We start from the raw sequence: 22,395 nt of genomic DNA, 5'->3' as shown, positions 1-22,395 counted from the left end.
TCTCCATATTCTATCCAGCTTAGAGGGAATGTTGTAAACTGACCGGTTACCTACAGCCTTACCTAGCCCATTCACTACTATGGATCCTTTTTAAAACTGTATAAACTGTCAGCAGACAGAAGACCATAGTATAAAAATTCGTCATTCAATTGAAGGCATTTATAAACCTTTAGTACTACATTCTTTTCAAGTACTACCACCATTAGAGCCGCCAATAATTTGTTCAGAAAAATATTTCCATAAATACGAAAGCTAAGAACAGTACTTCAATAACTATCAAGGTATATTCATCAGGAATCCACCAGAACAATCTGTATGTGGCCATAACCTTCAAATGACACACACACAGGTATCATGCACCAAATACTGTTGCATAAATGTCAAGGCAATTTGGCAGGGTGCTGTGACATCAAACAATAATGCATATTTTCTAACCTGACAAATATCCCTAACCCTTTTCAGCTCGGATGATGGCCAAGCGTACTTGGATTGGGGCAGTGATTTGACCAGTAACCAGTGAAACTCATCCCTCCCTCATATTTTTGGCTCATCGAATTTTATGCAACTATAACTTTATCTCCAAGCTGTGAAAGTGACACAATGCTGTCAGGCAAAAGTAAATCGACAGTAATTCAAGCTATAAATCAAATATCAAGTCTGAATGAAGCATGTTGCAATATGACTTAATCAGTTGTAAGACTATTAAAATCACACTGAACTTGGCACTTCTGTATGAGCTATCAGGAATGACATATGTAAAATACATTCCATCGACCCATCCAGCACAATGATGTCATATTTTAGTTTATTTTTGTTACCTCAAGACAACTGCATTTCATTTGGAAAAGACCTCTTGCACAGAAGGCGGGAATAAAGGCAACACCAAACCTTTCTAATTCAGAAAGTCCCTCCTAGACAAAAGAATATCATTTGGAAACAGCCTCTGCAGAATAAAAAAACAACGTCCATAACAAATGAGCTAACAATTTCAGCTTTTTTGTCGTACCATAAATGTAAATGACAAAAAGCTATGGTGACGTGGCCAATATATATCCCTTTTCCCTAAGTAATTTCACTTCAATGAATATTATTTGCCTAAGTGCGCCTGGATATAAGACAAACACACTTGGTTGGATGAACACAGCTGTAGTTGCTGTAGTTCATACCAGTACATCTGAACCTGACGGCAATTTTTCATCTTTATGCAGCTTATTTCCTGTAACTCAATGGTACACATGACAATATTACAACTCTTCATTCTTTCCATAATACTTCTTTGTGACTAGCACCATATTCTTGCACTGACTTCTTGGTACGGCTGGAAAAAAAAAAAAAAAAAGGCAATTTCAGGCTATATGTCACAAACAATTAATACTTATTTGCCTGAATGGCTTAAATGTCAAAAGAATACTGTAACTCAAACTGATTTTAAAATGTTCTAAACATTTTCCATAATTACATGTCATGGACTCAAACTTTCCATACAAAATAATGATTTAAATCACAATATCTTTTTCCCTTATACAGTGCTGTGTTACCTATGACTTGCTCTTCAGAGTAAAAGGCTTCTGCTAAATTGCATAGTTATGGGATTTTTGGCAAATTAAAAACTGGGTTCCTGAAGTGCTACTCTGTAAACCATTAAGTAGATAAGAATTATAAAATCACCAAACTTAAATGCTATACATGTTATACTACACCTTAAGAAACAAAACAATTTTGTATAATCACAAACAAAAGTTCACTGGAAATCCCCAGCCAACACTGTGTTCTGTCTTCCATACTGAATTTCTCATTTCTCCCTGAACATCAGTGAGTATCCATTTTTCTCACACTCTTTAGTTGTCTGCTTCAGATTACTATCATTAAAAAATTAATATTTTATGTAACACCTTCCACTGGCACAGCCAACAGGGAAGTAAAGGTAAACTTCTGATAGTGATAATACATTCCCACTTGACTCTGGATTGGTGTCAAAAACTTCATACTAACCTTGCCTGCAAGGTTCTACTTCCTCTACATGTATCACTGTTACAGATCTGGTTGCATATACAGAAGACCTTGGAAAATGAAGCATATTGCTCTGTAAGTTCCAGCTTATCACTCAAAGACCTTTTACTGTAAACATAAATATCAGGGCAGCACAATACAGGTAATGAACTACGGGAGAGCAGTTAGGAGTATTAATGATAAGTTATGAGTACATGCCAAACTTGCAAATATTTTACAAACAATAACCACATAAAAAGTGAGCTAGAACTGATAATCTACAAGTATCTCAGGTGGGGAGGGCCAAGCTGAAGAGGGTGGTTAAAAGTGAGAAATTGCTAAATAAAATTATGATTATGGTAACTACGGAAAACGGAAGACAAGCCACGATAAATCTGCACTGAAAAAATATCTTTAAATGATTACAACAGCTGTTTACTTCCACATATTTAAAAGACTGCAAGTATTATCATTTTGTAACTAACTTGCTGGGTGCAATATAGTATTATCATTGTTCATATTTTTTACCATCAATATCATACTGCCTGGTACTATACACATCAAAAATCAATAAGAAAATAATAAACAATACCCTGTGTCAATTAAACGAAGAAAAAATTTCAAGTTCAAGCTACTGTTATTAGCAATCAAAAATAATTCAAGCACTAATAATGCAAGACATTAACAACACTGATGCAAAATGTCAAATGATGATATGGTTTAATAATTTCAAACCAACATATGGCTGTTTTATGTTCATGCATCTAATAAGTCTTCAAAAATATATCACCAAGCTAACTGTAGAACAGCAATTAATTTTAAACAGCTCTCAGGATGCACAGCTGAAGGCTAGGATACAGATGGTATGAATGTGTAAGGACTCTAAGATTAAAACCAGAGTACAGTCAATTCAATAATTAAAGTCTAAGATGTGTGCAGGTACAACAATAATTTAAATGAAACAACTTATAGGTGAAACATCTTTTTGGTTCAGCTGAAAATGATGTCACTGGGGAAAGAGTTATGGTAATAACAAAAAACCTTAAATGGAGTAACTTAAAACAAGAACTAACTACTGAACAATGCAGTATGGAGATTTTGAGAGAGCAACCAGTGTCATGACTCAAGGTGTAGCAGCTGAGGGTGGGAGAAGCTGGGCCGCTATTAGGTCAAGGAGGTGAAGGGCGAGGTCAGCCATGAGGGCCGGGTGCTGCAGTGAATCCACTGCTCGTCCTACCCCCGTCTCCACCACACCTGCCAAAAAAATAAATAAACACATGTCTGGGGGCAAGGGTGGGAGAAACTGAGCTTCTACTAGGTTAAGGTAAGGAGATGGAAAATGCATGGTCAACTGTGAGGGTCGGGTGTTGCAGAAAGTCCATTGCTCATTCTACCCCTGCCTCTACCACATCTACCACAAAACCATTCATTCATTCATCCATCATTCATCATCCAATCCTACGTTGCCCCATGAAAAGCGTAGGGGCCCGGAGCTAGGCTAGTAGGTCCTGACATTTAAGATGAGAGTGACCAGCCTCACTCATCCCTGAGTGGCATTACGTGAGCAATAAACCCAAACCACCCCTTGGATATAAACCTACACAGGCTCAATCCGATTGCAGCACTGTAATTACCCACTAAACCACCAGGCACTGCCACAAAACCAACACACATAAAAATTATACTACGCTTTTCATTAAGGAATCTCCATAGTGAGGTTGGCCATGGTACAAATGATGTTCTGTGTGGACTTAAAGCTAAACCAAGTGCTAAAACCAGCTACAGTATTTACTAACAACTGTTGGAAGCTGTTGCATAAAAGAAATAAAAATGTGTAGTATGATCTGTGAAAATGTGAAAGCTTTTGACTGAAAGGTTCCTGCCTAGGAGTGATGACAGTCTGGCTACTCATCAAGCTTGTAGACATATTTCACACTCATGGCAATACTGTACCTCCCATGGTCAACAGCAGCCACCCAACTACTGTCTAATGCAACAAAAGCAGCCCACTATAATCACTGCAACAAAAGCAGCCCACTATAATCATTAATGTCACCATTGTCCTCAACACTGTTATTATTATCATCAACACTACCATCAATGTTGTCACTGTCATCATCATCATTACCATTATACGTGTTCTCTGCCCCACCCTACGATTGACCTAATGTCCTACTGAACAGCAAATCATTTGTCTAACCAACCACCTGACCTTCACCTACCCCTACTCCAATAACAAGCTCCTTCAGAAATGACCTCATAGGCTATGAGGTCAATCAGTGCCTTGTGTAAATGATCCTAGATGTGAAGCTTGACAGATGAACATATATACTGTATACAGTAATCACACATCATACCTATTCCACTTAAACTCATACCTATCCATATTGTGGTTGTTGTTTTTGCTGTTGTACCTCGAGGCTCATTAGTATGTGGACATGGTTGACTACAAGCTGAGGCTGCCCTTTTCCCGCAGTCCAGCATCTTTCTTTCAGGAGATGAGGAGGGAGCTAAGGGGTGCTCGTATAGGCAGGAAAGGGAAGTATCTGGTTATATCAGTGCCACCACATGAAATATCCCTCTCCAGCACCCACCCTATCTACTTACAAAAATCAACCAATCAATAAAACAACTATCCGAAACAGACCAGGTATGAATTCCATCAGTGCCTGGTGTAGTTTGGCCCTGGACTGCTGTATCTCTGCAGGTGAAGGTGGAGGTGAGGGCTGTGGTGGGGGTGGTGCTAACACAGCCTCTCGCAGTATCTGGATGTACTCCGCTGTGTTGGCCTCACTGAACATGCGCTCAAGCTCCGTCTGGGGGTAAACATCACATTAACATATGGAGAACAATGGTGAGAAAGAGAGAGAGAGAGTTTTATACAGTATATTAATGCATATATATACAAATACATATTAAAATTTAATCCTTTCTGCCCAAAGACGTATATTGCAGTTTTTTCTAATGCCAGCTAATTCTACTCAGATTAGTTAGAGACTTTTGGATTACAAGGGTTAAGCACAATCTCTATTAATCCCTTCCGTTCATAAAAATACTGTACATGTATAATCTATTATACTCTGGCAAAAGCTAAACAATTTCAATCAGCTTAGGAAAAACCCTTGAAGCTAAATGGGTTAACAAAAAAATAAACAGCATATTTTCATTTTTCATCCATCCATCCATCATCCAATCCTACATTGCCCCATGAGGAGCGTAGGAGCCTGGGGCTAGGCAGTTGGTCCCGATATTTAAGATGAGAGTGAATTTACTTTCACTTTATCAATATCACCATCATGACCCTTTCCCCTGCCTAAGTTTTGGGATGAGACAGGATCCAGAAACAAGGAAAAGAATGTAAAAAGGAGAAATATCAACAGCTTGCCAAGAGACATGGGATACACAAATATTTACACACCATTCACACACCTGGAATCACTGCTCCACCTTATAGTTTATTTTCCCTTGACATCATCATCATCATCATCACTATCATCATCACCATCAACTTGACTTTTCCCACGTAAGGATGGGGAGAGATAGAGTTCCGAAAGCAAGAAAAAAGAAAATCATAACGGAAGGAGAACACATCCAAATCTTGCAATGAAAGAGAAAGAGAGAGAGAGAGAAAAAAAAGACTACAGTATATAATCACTAACCTTGAGCCACTTGTGTGTGATGGAGGCAAACGTGAGAGCAATAAGCGTGACACAGGGCTGGCGGGTGAGAGGGTGGTCAGGGGGTGCCAGAACTTCCACTGCTACATCAAGGAGACTCAAGGCCAATGGACAGTCCTCCCACAGCCCACCTCCTTCCTCTCCTACACCAGATCAAGTTCCATTTTCATCATCAGTGTCAGTGTTACCACCATCTCCAGAATCATCATAACTCAGCTCATCTCCTTCCTCTCTTACACCACGTCAGGAATCATCATAATTCTTCTCTTGAACCATACCAAAATACCACCACCACCACCATCATCATAACTTAATTTAGAACTGCATACTAGGGTTTGAAAAGTAAATATAGTAGACTGCAAACATCCTGTGAGTTACACGTGACTTTCTGCTGAGGTTATACTGAACTGCGTACATCTGGATTGAGGTGTACAAGGTAAGTAAATGTACTGTGGTGTAAAGGGCAGCATGACGGAGAGAGCACAGTACTCTAAAATTATACGAAGTCCTCATTATATTTCAGGGATGTATTAAACAACAAAACTATTCCCATATACAGTAACTGGTACTGTAAACAGGTGAAAACTGACATCAACTTTATAAGCAGAAACGGATGATGGTGATAATGTCTGTAATTTACCGCAGACTTATGACAAAATTCTAAAAATACAAAATAACAATTGGCAACATGACGAACTACACTGTATTGTTATATGTCACTGATAAGTTTCAAAATATCACAATGCTTCCATGCAACTGGGGTTCTTAACTGGGGAGAAACAAGTGAATCAGCTTTATAGACAATAATGTAACTTAATATGCAATTTTTCTGTAAATTACTATTGACTTCAGAGCAATAAATGAATATTAAAAAGAGTGTCATTTAACAAGGAATTTCTGTACTTACCACTGAGACTGTCCTGATTACTACTACGTCGAGATAGTGCCTCTCCATCACACCCATCCCCCTGGAGGCGAGGTCCAGGAGGGGGCAGACAAGGATAAGCACTGCCTACCCCTCCGCCACCTATCCCTCCACTGCCCTCACCACTATAATGGCTCCACCCCAGCACTACTGAATGTTGGTGATGCTGTTGTTGTTTCTGCTCCGGTTGCTGCTGGTACTGTGCATGCAGCTGTGAGTACGACAGTGGGGCCTGGGTTCCGCTGCGTGTTTCCTTGGCTTCGTATGCAGTGTCTATGCTTTCATCCACAGAGCCTCCACCTGACACCTCCCGGACCAAAGCCTCTTCTATCTGGCACTCCTACAACATAAAAGGTAAATACTGATACTAACATGAGCACAGCTGAACAATACAGATGATAAGGTATAGTTTTTTCACCTCAACTTGGTCTAAATTTTCATCCATTTGCAGCTTAGTTCACACAGTTCATGTTGCAGAAAAAGCAGATTATAAGGCTCTTCATCCTTCCCATAGCTTTTCTCCATAACTACCACTGTATTCTAGAACAGCACAGTCTAGTGTTACAACTTAATATTCAAAATAAACAGAATGCAAATTTTGGGCCTTGCAAGATTTTACAGCATATACAGTAGTTAATTTTCATCCCATTATCTTTATGTAGGTGGGGGCGCTCACCATCCACTCACTCGATGTAGTGCTGCTGTCGGGTGTCTGCCCTTTCCTCTCCTCCATCCTTCTTTCCTTCCATCCTCTTCTGTCTTCCTTTACTTCATTCTTTCCTTGTCCTTCTGCCTACGGGTAACTATACACTTCCTCTTCTGTCTTTCTTTCCTTCATTCTTTCCTCTTCCTTCTGCCTGTGGGTGACTCTATACTGAGTGACAAGCCAAATGGCTTCCAGTACACCAGGAAACCATTTACTATGCTGGGTGGTAACCATATAACCAAATTTTGGCGCCTGGTGGTTTAGTGAGGAATTACTGCGCTCCAGTCGGATTGAACCGGTGAAGGTTTATATCCAAGGGGTGGTTGGGGTTGATTGCTCATGTAATGCCACTCAGGGATGAGTGAGGCTGGTCACTCTCATCTTAAATGCCAGGACCAACTGCTTAGCCCCGGGCTTCTACGCTCCTCATGGGGCAATGTAGGATTGGATGATGGATGGATGGATGGATGGATCTTTATCATCATGATCATCACTATCCTGACCTTTTTTCCCACCCAGGGATTAGGATAGGTTGGATCCAGAAAACCAAGAGAAAAAAATAATTAATGAGGTACTATCAACTGTACAATAATATGTATTCTGTATTCCCAATATCAAGAGGGATAAAAACTAAATAACAGCGTGCATTCAAAGTCGGTATATAAACCAAAGTACTGTACTGTAGCATGCAGCTGACTTTCTAAATAAGGTTTAAGATATTCATAATTATCAGTGGTTAATGGTTCTTCAAAATGCTACACTTAACATTATCACATTAACTGTATAGTCAATGCACATGTCCCGGTTACCTCTGGGATACTCCCTTCTAAAAGTATAGGAATGGGAAAAGCCAGTCCCAAATTACTCTCACTAATATAACTTCTTGAATCCATTTATGTTTTTAGTTTATTTTTCCCCCCCCTATACAATTTCATCAACTATGGAGAGATCATTTGTAGAGAGTAGGTTAGAAACATCTCCACCAATCATTTGACAAACCGATTTCTCTCCCTACAATTGTCCGACGGTAGGAAGAAAATAATACACAAAGTCACCAAACTTAAAGAGTTAAGGCCAGGTTACTGTAGATACAAAATTTTTCTGGGTTGAAGACTGATCTACATCTCTAGTAGTAGAATATGTTATAAAAGTAAGCGATAATCAAAACAACGATAAAAACTTCAGTCACCACTTAAAAATAAATAAATACAGTAGCTGCTTACCTCATCCTCAGCAGTTATATCTAATTTCAGCTCATATTCTCCTTTTGTGGTGCTAGAGAGGAAAGCTGCCAGTTTGTTGCGTTCAATGAGTGCTCCACCAGATGGTTTACCCTTGTCACCACCAGATGCTGGGCCCACCCCACCTGCACTAGCCTGACCCTCAGCAGTGCTGCCTTGGCTATCAGAGGACTCAAAACTAGGCAGAGCAGTCTTCAGGCTATGAAAAACACCTGACACAGTCTTGGCCAACAGCTGAAACAAGAAATAAATAAATAAAAACACTGTGCTTCCTTTTAAAGAATCCCCATAATGAGGTTGGCCATGGTACAGCAGATACTTTCGATGGATATGGAGCTAATCCAAGTACAGAAGCAGATAATTACTGCCACAGTGCTGAGATCTAACAAGTGTAATAAGAGCTGTGACAATGAGTGAGATTCAGCTGACTCCATTTACCTGTGGTTGAGTTTCCTGCCTAAAAGTGATTACTGTGTTGCTGGTTACCAATCCTGTAGCTACTCTCCACCCTTTTGGTCATACCTCTCAGCTGATGAATAATACTGAATGTCCCTTGAGAGACGCAGATTCACTAAGGCAGGTTGCTACCTCAAATCGAAGGGAAAGCACAAGAAACATGCTGCCTATGGTTCACTGCATCAAATTACATTCCTTTAAAAAATATATTAATCTTTCTTATTTGAAACTAATTTTATTTTAGCATCTCACTCAACTGTCAAGATATTGGAAGCATTCTGCCATGCCAGACAATGACGAGACTTCAGCAACCAAAGTACTGTACTTAAAGTAATGACACACTAACCTTGTCAAGGCGAGGTACATGCAGTTCTAGAGGTTTCTTCACGAAGGAAACAGACGAATCCAATCCATAAGCCAAAAACTCCTTCACAGGGTTTGATATATTGACTTCAGGCCGCTGAATGACAGACTGTTGGCAGATACAGATTTTATGAGAAGATACCTAAAGACAAATATCATCATCATTCATCATCCTAACACTGTTTCAGACTAAAGCAATTCATACATGTTCCCTCAGTTTGTTCACCTTGAATTCTGAGTATCTTTATTATCATTCTTGTTATCTTCAAGTCTGCTGTTTCTATCTGATTTCTTCACATTAAACACCATCGTCCTGACCTATTTTTCTTCCTAAGGATGGGGTGAGGTAGGATCCAGAAAACATGGAAAGACAAAGAATAAATATGGAAGCATAATGTGCTATTTTCCTTTAGCTCTGAAAGCTAACTATAAGCACAGTATTCATGGTTTTCCTGGCTGCTATTTCTAATGCCATTTTACTTGATAATCAAGTGAAGTTATTATTATGGTAAGGGTGGTAGGTGGGGGCGCCCATCATCCACTCACTCAGTGTAATGCTGCCTTATGGTCTCTACACTGAGTAACAAGCTGAATGGTTTCCTATCACCTAGGAAACCATTTACTACACTGGGTGGTAATCTATAACACCTGACACCTGACGGTTTAGTGAGTAATTAAGGTACTCCAATTGGATTGAGTCTGTGCATGTTTACATCCAAGGGATGGTTGGGGTTTATTGCTCATGTAATGCCACTCAAGGATTAGTGAAGCTGGTCACTCTCATCTTAAATGTCAGGACCAACATACCTAGCCCCAGGCTCCCACACTCCTCATGGGGAAACACAGGATTAGATGATGAATGAATGAATGAATGTTTATTATTTTTATCTGCTTCATTCACATACTGAAAAGTACTTAATAGGTATTTTGAAATAGCTAACTTCTGGTACCTTATCTTTTAAAGTTATATGGAACTTCCTCCAGATCAATCTATATATTTCTTAGGAGATCTACTACTGTCTAAAACCTCACTACTCTAAGATCATTTCCTATAATCAATTTAATTGCATATCATTTTACTGCAGGTGACTACATACTTTCTATGGTATTATAAATGATAGCTAAGTAAATGATAGCTAAGTACCACACCATTCCAAAAGGACTAAAAAATTAGAAAGTAAACTTAATTCAACAAAAACAGAATGCCCTCTACAGAATTACACATCATCATCATCCGGACCTCCTTTCCCACACAAGGCCAGCAATATAATTGTCAGAAAAGTAGCCCCTTGTGATATTTAGTACACTATGGTCCATTACAGTATTTTAATCAGTCCACTATATGATAATTTTACTCTGCTCAGGAGAAATCTTTCCTTAGTTGAACAAAACTGTTGGGAGGCAGCAAGAATAAATCGCACAAGACATCAACGTACTCAGGGGATTAAGCTCACACCTGCAGGTACTTCTCGAGGAACTGCTTCCGGGTGGCAATGGTGGTGGAGTCAAGCTTACTGAAAGGCAGATTCAGCCACTTGTTAGGTCCCTTGACGCCCTTCATGGCAGCACGTAATCTAGTGTCTTCTTCTAAGGCAGCGTGAAGCCTCAAAAACTCTCGGAATCTGAAATAAAACAAAAGTACAGTGATCAGCACTGAACACTGCAGACATGTCCCTAAAAACTATTAGGCTTTAGCAATTGCTTTACACAGGGGTTATGTTTCAGTATGAGTAAGTTTTCAAGAATTAATTAATCATATTCACGGTTGCAAATAAGAAAAAAAAAAAAAGTATATTCCATATTGTGACTGGGGCCAAAGGCAATTTAATGAAGCAATATACTGAGATGAATGCTAGTGTAAGCTATATTAACCCTGAACCTTCACCTTAAAGCTTGTGTTATGTGAAAAAAGTTCATCGACATCTTGATAGTGAAAAACATGTTTAGTGACGTTAACTGAGGAATTACTGTACAGTACCCACTGCAACAAGCTTACCAGTATAATGCAGTCACAATTTATGGATGCACATACCTTCTCTTGACGCAGTTAGTCTGAAGGACCATGCGTGGCTCAGGAGGAGGAGGCTCAGCACTGCCTTCCTCACCAGTCTCACTTGTCGCGGCTATGGTGGTGGGGCTCTCACACAGGTAGATGGCATCATACTGAAAGAATATGGAGTCTTAGTTGCAATTTCCTCTTCCCCCCCCCCCCAATACCTGACAAAGTGACTGAAGTGTATACAAGACGAAAAGTTCCCCAAGACTGCATGTGCTCCATAATCTATAAATGAATTTGCTGACTGCCCAGGTCAATTAAGGTTTTAGTAAACATAATGCTGGGGAAGCAAGTCCTCGCTGGTGCCAAAGTAACCTCTGAAGGGATGAAAAATACATGGCATACCTGTATTTAGTGTGTAAATTCATCATTCACTGAAAGTACCGTACCCCAACCACTAACTAACCTGAATTGTGTAGAGCGTGTACTGAGTACCTCCTGGCTCTGTTTGTACTTCTGTTTGTGGTACTGACACATTGAGGAATACACGGCCATCTAAGGGTATTTCCGCAGCCTCAAGTGGCTCTTCATCTGTGATACCATTCCCACATGATTCTAAACTTGACACAGATTTCACCGATGCTGTTGAAAATATACATACTGTATTAGAACAACTAGATACTGCAAACATTCACTACCACCATCAGAGAATGTTCACTTACATACCGGTATATTGTACAGTAAAATGTAGTGAGTCCTTCTTATATGACATCATCTTATTCCTATACACTAAACATTATCATACATACAGCACAGTACTAACCCAGTGAGCCTGAGCTATCCTTATGGGTGAAGGTGAAACGAGACTTCTCCAAATTGTACCTTCCAGGGTCAGACTGAGCAGATTTTGGTTCACTATCACTTGAACCATATGAGCTCAAACTGCCAAGGCTATGCTGACTTTCCCTCTCAGTCAGTAGCGATCTGTAAATAGCCATTCATTATTACATGTACTCTTCCATCCAAATTAAGTATAGTACCAGCAGTTACATTTATATCCAACAAACCATCAGCATCATCGTACATCAGAGTGTACACATGAGGGGGGGGGGAAGTATGTGGTCCTGGGGTTTGATAAATATGAAGACAGGCTAATTCCCCATAAACATGTGGATCTATTAAGATGGTATTTGGACTACAGCATACAGTATATAAAATCCTCCATACCATTTTATGCAACTTAGGGCCAAAGGCTACTACTGTATTTGCAATGACGATACAGGCCCTCTCCTCTCTTTCTTCCTTCCTCATCTTTCTTTCCTTCATTCTTTCCTCTTCCTTCTGCCTACGGGTGACTTTACACTCCCTCTTTTGTCTTTCTTTCCCTCATTCCTTCCTTTTCCTTCTGCCTATAGGTGACTTTAAACTGAGTGACAAGCCAAATGGTTTCCTGTACACCAGGAAACCATTTACAGTATTGTACTATGCTGGATGGTAACCATATAACCAAATTATGGCACCTGGTGGTTAAGTGAGTAATTAAGGTGCTCCAATCAGACTGAGCTGGTGCAGGTTTATATCCAAGGGATAGTTGGGGTTTCTTGCTCACGTAATGCCACTCAGGGATGGGTGAGGCTGGTCACTCTCATCTTAAATGTCAGGACCAACATGCCTAGCCCCAGGCTCCTATGTTCCTCATGGGGAAACACAGGATTGGATGATGGATGGACAATACAGGATGGCCCATATATCACAATGATTCAGTAATTTATCACAATGTTAAAAGTGCAATACGTGAAGTAATACTTTAACATGAGTAAAAACATAAAACATTAACTCAACAACATGATACCACACAAGAAGACAGCTTAATAATACAGTATATACTGTATATAAATGTTTCACATGTAAAAGTACAGCAGCAAACTAAAAGATTTATTACTACTGTACATGAAATATAAAGTAATAAATACAAAACACAATAAAGTATGCAATAAAGCCACTCTCATTTTATGCTCTTCACACAGTATGGGCCAGAGACAAGGCTACAATGTCAGCAGCTGTATTATGACCACACAGGAAACTAGAGATAAAGGCAGAGACAGGACACAAGCCACTGAAGAACTATTCACACACTAAAAATCTCCACCAGGCTTGGTTAAAAACTTTCACAACATCATGCACAAATCAAATGCCTCTGAGCCCCATTTTTCAAAGGGGGATGACCTGGAATCTGAAAGTACTGTAAGACTGCCAGTGACGTCCTCCTGAAATAACTCACACTGAAACTGAGAAAAGCTATAAGAAGTAGGCTAAGTAGCTTCAAAAACTTCCTGTCAAGTCATCATCATCATCATCATTCAGACCTCCTTTCCCACCCTAGGGCAGGGTGAGGAGTAGCAACGTCCAGACAGCCCAAGTTTGCCCAATCCAACGAGCCTTGCTTCCATTCACTCATCATTCAAGCCCCCAGAATCCTGGCTCCATATGATGCACCAAAAAACTTTCACCATGTTCTGTAGCTTCACATGAACGTATCTGACAGAGTCAAACCAGACGCTGTCACGTTGAAAAAGGGAGCCAAATCCCTGATCATGCACTTCTTGTCACAACATTCATCCAGCCAGCTCAATCTCTTGTCAGTTCCCTAGCCTCACCAACTTCCATACCTCTCTTCCTCACACACTCATCCACTATATCCCTCCACCTTCTTCTTGGCCTACCTCGCCTCCTCCCTCCTTCAAATTCACTCAGATGTATCTTTTTCACCACTCCATTGTTTTCCATTCTCTTCACAGACCATATCATCTTAGTACACACTCTCTGATTCTGTTGTCCACAGACTTCCAAGCTCCAGATCTTTCACATATCACATTATTCCGTATCCTGTCCACAATCTGTACTCCACATACATTCCTCCATTCCTCAGCAGTCCCATCTCCACTACTCTCACTCATGACTTATCATTTTCATGCCACACCATAGTCTCACATCCATATGTTAAAGTTAGCACTAACACTCCTTCATGTAAGCCTCACAAAGCTGCAACACTCAAGCCTCTGTTTCTGATCAAGGCCTTCATAGCACCAGCTACCGTACTTTCTTTTCTTGTGTCATGCTACTTTCCACTTCTTTTGCATATTTTCCTCTCTCTTCTATCACTGTACCCAGGTATTTGAACTCTCTCACCAATTCCAGTCTCTCTCCATTCACTTAACATCACACTGGGAGTCACCTTCTCTCTTGATTACCATCACTTTACTCATTTCTATTGTTGCTCTCATGGCACGACGCTCACAGACATCAGCAAAACTCTGCATTAGTCTACCAAGTTCTTGTCTGGTATTTGCAAGCAGTACCGCATCATCAGCGTACAACAAATTTGAGATATTCCATTCATCACCATTCATTACCAATGCCATCCCTCTCTCCATTACTCATGTTTTTATTTCCCTCATCACCCCATCCATATATACATTGAACAACCACGGGGGCACACAACCTTGTTGCACACCCACACTGATGGTGAACCATTCACTTAGATGCCCATTTACCCTTACACATGCCTCACTACCATCATAAAAACTCTTGATGGCAACCAGCAGCTTACCATCTACACTGTACATGTGCAAAACCTTCCACAATCCTTCTGTCTACTTTATTGTATGCTTTTTCCAGATCCATAAATGCCATAAACACCTTATGGTCTTTCTCATAAGCCTTCTCCATTCTCTGTTTCACTGCAAATATTTGATCCACACATCCTCTGTCACTCCTAAAGCCACTCTGTTCATCACTCACTAGGACTTACGATATCTCTCCCTTGCTTTCTCAATAATAATCCTTCCATATACCTCCACTACAACACTCAATAAACTTATGCCACGATAATTCTTGCACTCACCTCGCTCACCTTCATTTTTGTACAGGAGTACAATCACAGCCTTTTTCCACTATGCTGACACAGTTTCACTCATTTATGCCTTCTTACATATCTCCACCAAGCACTTCACGCCGCTCTCTCCACTACACTTAATCATCTCTTCATACACCTCATGAACCCCAGCTGCTTTCCCATTTTTCAGCCACTTCACAGCGCTCTTCATGTGTGCGAGTGTCATGTTTCCTGGCACTGCATTCCTTCTCTGCACACCCCCAGAACCAATCATGATTACAGCAGCTCTGTTATCTCTATTCCCATTCATCAAGCTTTCAAAATATTCTTTCCATCTGGTCCTTACATCATCCCCATAGGTTAATAATCTACCACTTACATTCTTCACACTTTCACATTTCTTTCCGCTGTCATTTCTACATCACCACATCTCTTTCCAGAATAACTTCCTATTTTCAGAGTAATTTGCATTCATTTTTCTTCCTAGATCATCATTTACCCTCTTCTTTTTCCTCTTCACTAGTCTCTTCACATGCTTCTTGTACTCAGTATGGTCAGTTCTTATTTCAATTGAACCCCTGTTCTGTAACCGCTCTAGCCACTTCTTCCTCTTTTCCTCCACTGCTCTCTTAACCTATTCATCCCACCATGTCGTACCTTTCTTCTCTGTTGTTACTCTTGCCACACCATACACCGCTTTAGCATTCCTAGCTATGCAATCCCTATATGGATTCCACAGGTTGTCCAGATCCATTTCACTCCAGTTCACTGACTCCAACTTTTCCCCTACTTAGGTCCTGTATTCATTTGCCATTTCTTTGATCCTCAGCTTCTCAACTTTCAGTCTTTCTCCCTGACTGCTCCTCTCTCTCATGGTCCACCTCACTCCTCTCAGCTTGATCTTGCATACCACAATCATATGATCTGACAGACCCCCAGATCATCTTCTCACAGCCCTCGTATCGACAACCATTACCGGCACTGACCTCTCGACGAACACATAATCAGACTCCTTTCAACACGATCCCCATTCCATCTATGCCACGCATACTTATGTTTGAAATACGAGTTACAAATGCACAACCTCCTTTCCTGACATATGTCCTTCAGTTGCTTCCCATTATTATTATCTCCTGGTACTCCATTACAGCCCATTATGTCATCCTCAGGACCAGTGCCTACTCTTCCATTCATATCGCCCATTACAATCACTTTATGGCCCCTGGGCATTTCTCCCATTGCTTCATCCAGCTCATCCCAAAACCTGTCTTTCTCTCTCTCACTCCCGTCATCACCAGGTGCATACGCAACAATCACTGCCACTTTCACCTTCTCAAACTTGAATTTGGCATACAGTACATACATGTCCAGCTGACACATTTGTAATCTCTCATTGCTGTTTGGGGAAAAAAGGTAAACTCTGGAAACACACAAGATTATGGCAACTGAGCAACAACTAGAGGGTTGGCAACAGTCACCAATCTTTGGGACAGGCTGAATAAGAGCAATATCTGAATATAAGAAATAATGTGCTTAATAACATCCGTTAATTCATCATCCAGTCTTCTGCTGCCCCATAAATGATTAATAGTATGACTGCTAAAGCAGAGTATGAGTCAGCCCCATTCAATAGCTACTACACCCTTCATTACTACACCCAAGGGTATGCTACCACAGTCCAGTATATTAAAGTGTGGATAACTAGCTTATTCCCCTTGGTACTTGACTGAAATACCGTACTTCTAGTCACTCCTTGATGATCAAATCCTTCCATGTAAGGCATGGATGTCAATTCAAAATCTAGAGTTCTAACCACAACACAACCAGTCATCTTTCAATACAGAGCTAGTAAATATAACAAAACTTTAATATACTGGGCAAAGATATTTTACATGGAACAAACTTATACCTTAGTTTTGCTATAGATGATGCCAAATCTTCACTCTCCTCATATATTGGTGATAGATCAGGGTTTTCCCATCCAAATCCAGCATTACCCAGGGGAGGCGAACTTGGAATTTCCAGTGTGCTAGGATGTTCCAGGTCGGATTTGTTTTCTGCTGAGGGCTCTGTGCTGGTGGGTTGGTCTTGTTCTGTGCTCGTAGAGTCCTGAGAAGTGGCTTCCTGAGGTTGGTTCCCTTGTAACCATTCACTTTGATTATCTTTGGCTATGCTCTCATCTTTGGCATCCAGCACACTGTTTTCTATGGAAGCCTCATCTATCCCATCATTTTTGTCAAATGACAGCATTTTCACTAAATGCCCCTTTTCTTTTCTACTACCAATATCATCACACTTAACATCATCTGAGGCATCCGTTGACCAAGTGTTCTGATCTTCTGGTTGGTCTAACTTGGTAAGTGATGAATGCAAAGACTTTGACTCAGCTGTATGAGATTTACCAGTACTAGTTTCAACAACAGCTAGATTTCCACAGCTCTTGCTGCGAATAATGTCCCCTATACTCGGCACTAAAAAAGACTTATTACTATCTTTCTTTACACACTCACTGTCTTCAATCTTTATTTCTATACTCTTACTAGCTTCACTTAACTTTGGCACTATGGAACATTCAGCAACTGAAGCTGGACTAGTAGGACTCAGTTTAGTTTTGTCATCTTTGGCAATATAATACATTAGTTTGTACTCCTCCTCTTTCATGCCTTCCACCACACTACGAGAGAAGGGGTTCTTTTTCTTCTTAACTGTTGCAATGTCAACAAAACATTTGTCCTCTACTGGGCTTTCCCACATCTTGTTGACAAGAGGATGAAATGGCGGGGAAGAGGCATCGGGAAGAAGTGGGCCAGCAGTAGTTGAGATCAGGGTTCCAAGAGCAGACGACACACTCCGATAATCCTCCTCCTCACTGCTCTCCTTTTTCTCCAGACTTGAGCTCCTAACATATTCAACAAGCTCCTCAGCATTCTCAAACTTCTTCTCTTCCACCTTGTCCCTGCATGTGTCAAGTTGCTGAGGACTGGTGTTTCCAAGAGGTGCAGGTTGAGTGGACTGTGGACTGGCTGGATCTAACAGCTGCAGATCAGATAGAGTCTCCTCTTCTATTGAGGGTAGATTTGAATGCATCACTTTCTCTTCAAGTAAAATTTGAAGAGCATTTTTAATTTCACTTACAGGCTTGGAGGCTTGAGTATTTTCTTCCTTTCTCTGGCTGCACTTTTGAGGCTCTGCCCAGTCTGCTGTATCTTCAATCACTCCTGAGAGTATTTCTGCTAGTTTTGTATTAAGCCACTGAGTATCACAAAGAAGGTCCACAAAGGCCTGCAATACATTTTGAGCAAAGAGATCTCTCAGTGAGATCAGAATGAGGTCACAATGAGTTACTTCAACAGGCAGATAGTGTTGCAAGAGAATTTGTGCAAGTTTCCGATAATACAATTTCAAGGTTTCAGGGTTTTTGAGGGCAGGGTGTAGGGCCTTATATTTGGCTTGTATTTCCTGTGAACTAGTTTTGCTTACTGATTCAATATCCTTGTGTTTCTTGGAAGCCTGAAAAATAAAAAAATAGCAGGAAAACAACATTAATGGTACTGTATATAAATTGAATACTACTCTAGTGTACTACACTAAATATATCTTGGGTACATGAAAGACAGAAACCTAAAAGGAAACTCATTATTACCATAATAAAGCCAAGGAAATGCCTAACAGCTGTTTATTACATGAACCAGCTTCCCTTCTGCGGAAAGAATTCAAATATCTGAAAATATTTCCAGTAATACTATCCAGTATATTCTATTGGCCTATTATCAATACTGACTATGACTCAAACATACAGGCTCCATTCACCTTTCAACACACATGTACTTCAGCTTGTCTCAACAAGAAACTCTCCAGAACAATGACCAGTCATGAAGAGCACCTGAATAATGTTGCCAATGAACATCACTGTCACTGCAGATGTAACCGAACCCCACACATTACTTCATGCACAGCTATGGAAGGCTTTTGGTGTATAGGGTGAGAAGTGCATATGGAAATCTGGTGTTGGAATGGCTGTGTTTATGATGTCAGCAAATATGTAGTAGTAGTAAAAACAACTCTAACCCTGACCTTCTTGAGAGCACGTTGGTATTGACGGTAGTGCTGTAGGTAAAGCTGCACAATGCCTGCTGCCAACCGAGTGACATTACCTGCCTCCTGCACCCGGTGGAACATGTTGGTCAGCATTTCCTCCAGCACGTCCTTGATCTGGAGGAGAAAAGTAATGAAAATGGTGACCAACAACCTTGTTAACATTTTTGTAATAGACTTATATTTTTCAACATGAAATATGCTTACAAATTGCTCAGGATTCCACAAAATGTTTTTCTTAGTAAATAAATGAATATGAATTCTTTCTTTGTTCTCTGAGTTGTTACATCACTTACCGTACGGTATTAAGGTATGTGGAGTAACGTACTATCCATTTTAGTACCAATACCAAACACATCTTACACGCAATCCATTCTAAGAGTATCTCCCCTATAATGCTGCCCATGACATCATGGGTATTTACTCATATCAAGCACCTAACTTGCACAATACTAACAAACCATCAAACACGATATTAACAACAGATTCTCTGGTGTTTCCAGCTCATGCATCCAGATGTTTGCAGCCATGTCATATTAATGTCTAGTTGAGCGTCTGCCACAAAAACAATTGGAAACAACGAAAACAATATGGAATTTTTATTCTAAAAACTAATGCTACCACCAGATGATTTTTATCCACCTTAGGAGAGACTTTTCAAAATGAAGGAGTTTCATACAGCCTTCATTAACTTCTCCACTACTGGCTCTCCTAAACTAAACATAATTATCTGGTAGTAGCTGGAATGAATAAAGATATATCAGATGCAAGGATTTACTTAACTCCTTCACTCTCAGGGGGTTCTCCTAAACTGAACTGCAGCACGAGTAAACTAAAAACACAACCCCATATTCAAGGGGTTGGTAATTGTACCTGATATGAAAAGTGTGTGTCAGGTGAAACTTTGGAGTACCAAGGGAGGATCAGGAAAGAGTGTAGGGAGCCGGCTGATGCCACCACTTCCTGCAGAATGAGCTCATAACTGGTGCCAACACTGCGTCGCTCTGGGCTGCCCATGACTGCCTTGGTGGTGCCAGGTTTGTGGGGGCGAGGGGAGTCGTGTGGGACTGCGTGGGATGTCTGACCCCGCTCAACAAAACGCTCAAGCACTCTGAAGCACCTGCACACCACACCATGTAGGATTAATACAAACATGTCCTCGTTATTAGTCTGGGATAGGTTCCAAAATACCAAATCACATTTTCACAGGATTAATATAAGGAAGTCCTAATTAAAAGTAAGGGATATGTTCCAAAATACAACACCATTTTCTCACATAGGCAGTACAGTACTTTAAATTAGGAAAAAACCGGCAATCACCTTTAACATAGCCTTATTTCTTAAACAGGGAATATTCCTGTAATCTAGTGTGGGCTTACAAAAGAAACATCAAAAACAAAATAGCCAACTTACAACGAGCGCTTATTGTATGAGGTAAGGATAAAGGAATATGATCCCAGAATGAGTTTACATGAGAATGTGAGGCGCATCATAACTTACTTGGCAAAGAGTGGGTATGAGTGTGGTCCATGACGAAGGAGGTTATTGAACACAGTCCAAGTGGTGTAACCGGAACCCAGTGTGACAGTAACTAAGCCAACAGCACACGCACACACCCACCACGCCCCACCCCCACTCAGGCACACACACACCGGGCACCACACCACACATGATCCTGCCGCCCACATGGCATATCGCGCCCATCTGGAAAGTCATTGGAGAAATTAAAAAGTGAAATATTAACAATCTCTAGTTATTGTGCCCCCAGGCTCATATGAATGTAAACTCAGCAGACTGCCAGCTGAAGCGACCCTTCCATAATCCATCCTCCTCCTTTTGGAGAAGCAAGGAGGGAGAGGTGCTTGTATAACAGACAGCCAGGCTACGTAGTTATATCAGTGCCTCTCATTCCCCTAGTATCCCTCACTGCAACGATCTGGATGGTCACGGGAGGAATGAGGAAGAAAAACAACATCAACCACTGAAAGTGTTAGGCACACATGTGAAAATGATGTTTAATAAGAACACACAACAGTTTTGGCCCACCCTAGACCCCTAAAAAGGTTCAAGTCACAATATAACTGTTGTATCTTCCCAATAAACACTTCCATATATGAGTATGAATCTTCCGTCTGAACTCTTTCAAGCACCGATATTAAGGCACAGTAACAGCCAATCCCCCGTGAAGTGTACAAGCCCGAAGTCAGGTTCCCACAGTCCAGAACCATACATATTTTTCTGACTACTAAAATTTCTTTCAAATGCACATAATCACCTGGTGTTAGCCCATCTACAAAACCTCAACTGCACCAATGGTAAAGAAAGGGTTACTAGTGATAGTTTCTGAGGACTGACTGTTACTGGCAAGTTTCTGAAACCCTAATTTACAAACTCATTAGCTATGTCGATAGATACAGATGTTTCTTGAAGATTTACATTACTGGATATCTTAGTGTTCTATACAAAGTGGCTATACTGTACAGGGTATATGGAATAAAATTACTGAACATCAGTAACATATCAACGTGTGCGTATCAGTACAGAAATTGTCTTTACAAACCTCGACATGTTGGCGAAGGACTTGAATGTTTGTCAGGGAATCATTCTTATTTTCTGGTTTATTTTATTTCTTGATACTGGAACCATCTGAAAATGAACAAGAGGCACACACATATTAACACTACATTTTCTAGGAATTACATCTGGTAAATCCCAATTTCCAATGCCCTGGGAATGAGGAAGAGAGGAAAAAAAAAAAAATCCACTGCTTCCCGGCATATCATAAAAGGTAATGATAAAAAATTATAATAATAATAATTAAAAAAAAAATGCTTTGAACCATACTCTATAAATCTTAACGTGGCCTAAAACTGCCATCTAGCTATCATGAATGCTGAGCTGTAACACAAGGCTAACATTAGAATATGGTGCTAGTAATGAAAAAATACCACAGAAAGGGTGATGACCTATACTATTGTCTATTCTGCCACTTAGCAACATGAAATAAGGTACAAAAGGACAAACACATCCGCCAAGTTGAGGTAGATGAACT

At 40.4% G+C, this 22,395-nt stretch overlaps 1 protein-coding gene across 1 annotated transcript; it reads right to left on the bottom strand.

Moving 5' to 3' along the window:
* Positions 1-3,112: 3,112 nt before the first annotated feature.
* Positions 3,113-21,911, bottom strand: LOC145406176 (uncharacterized). The gene is made up of 15 exons (XM_080277374.1): positions 21,904-21,911; positions 20,844-21,053; positions 20,217-20,463; positions 19,323-19,460; positions 17,158-18,758; positions 12,177-12,337; positions 11,820-11,995; positions 11,390-11,520; positions 10,814-10,979; positions 9,341-9,466; positions 8,521-8,772; positions 6,574-6,931; positions 5,649-5,809; positions 4,637-4,805; positions 3,113-3,243 (listed from the first exon to the last, which is right to left on the bottom strand). Exons 1-15 carry the CDS (start codon positions 21,909-21,911, stop codon positions 3,113-3,115), a joined length of 4,035 nt encoding a protein of 1,344 aa, XP_080133500.1.
* Positions 21,912-22,395: the final 484 nt, after the last annotated feature.

This window comes from Coenobita brevimanus, chromosome 69 (genome assembly GCF_032717465.1).
Source record: "Coenobita brevimanus isolate Jiangsu-jjx chromosome 69, ASM3271746v2, whole genome shotgun sequence".
Taxonomy (NCBI): domain Eukaryota; kingdom Metazoa; phylum Arthropoda; class Malacostraca; order Decapoda; family Coenobitidae; genus Coenobita; species Coenobita brevimanus.
Note: the sequence above shows the minus strand (reverse complement) of the source record. Positions and strands in the feature narration are given on the sequence as shown.

Bases quoted from the DNA above. Each gene is read 5' to 3' on its own strand.
- LOC145406176 (XM_080277374.1), bottom strand. The intron at 11,996-12,176 runs GTTAGTACTGTG...TATTTTCAACAG, and splicing joins GGATAGCTCAGGCTCACTGG to CATCGGTGAAATCTGTGTCA. The intron at 9,467-10,813 runs GTGTGAGCTTAA...ATCTGCCAACAG, and splicing joins TCCTCGAGAAGTACCTGCAG to TCTGTCATTCAGCGGCCTGA.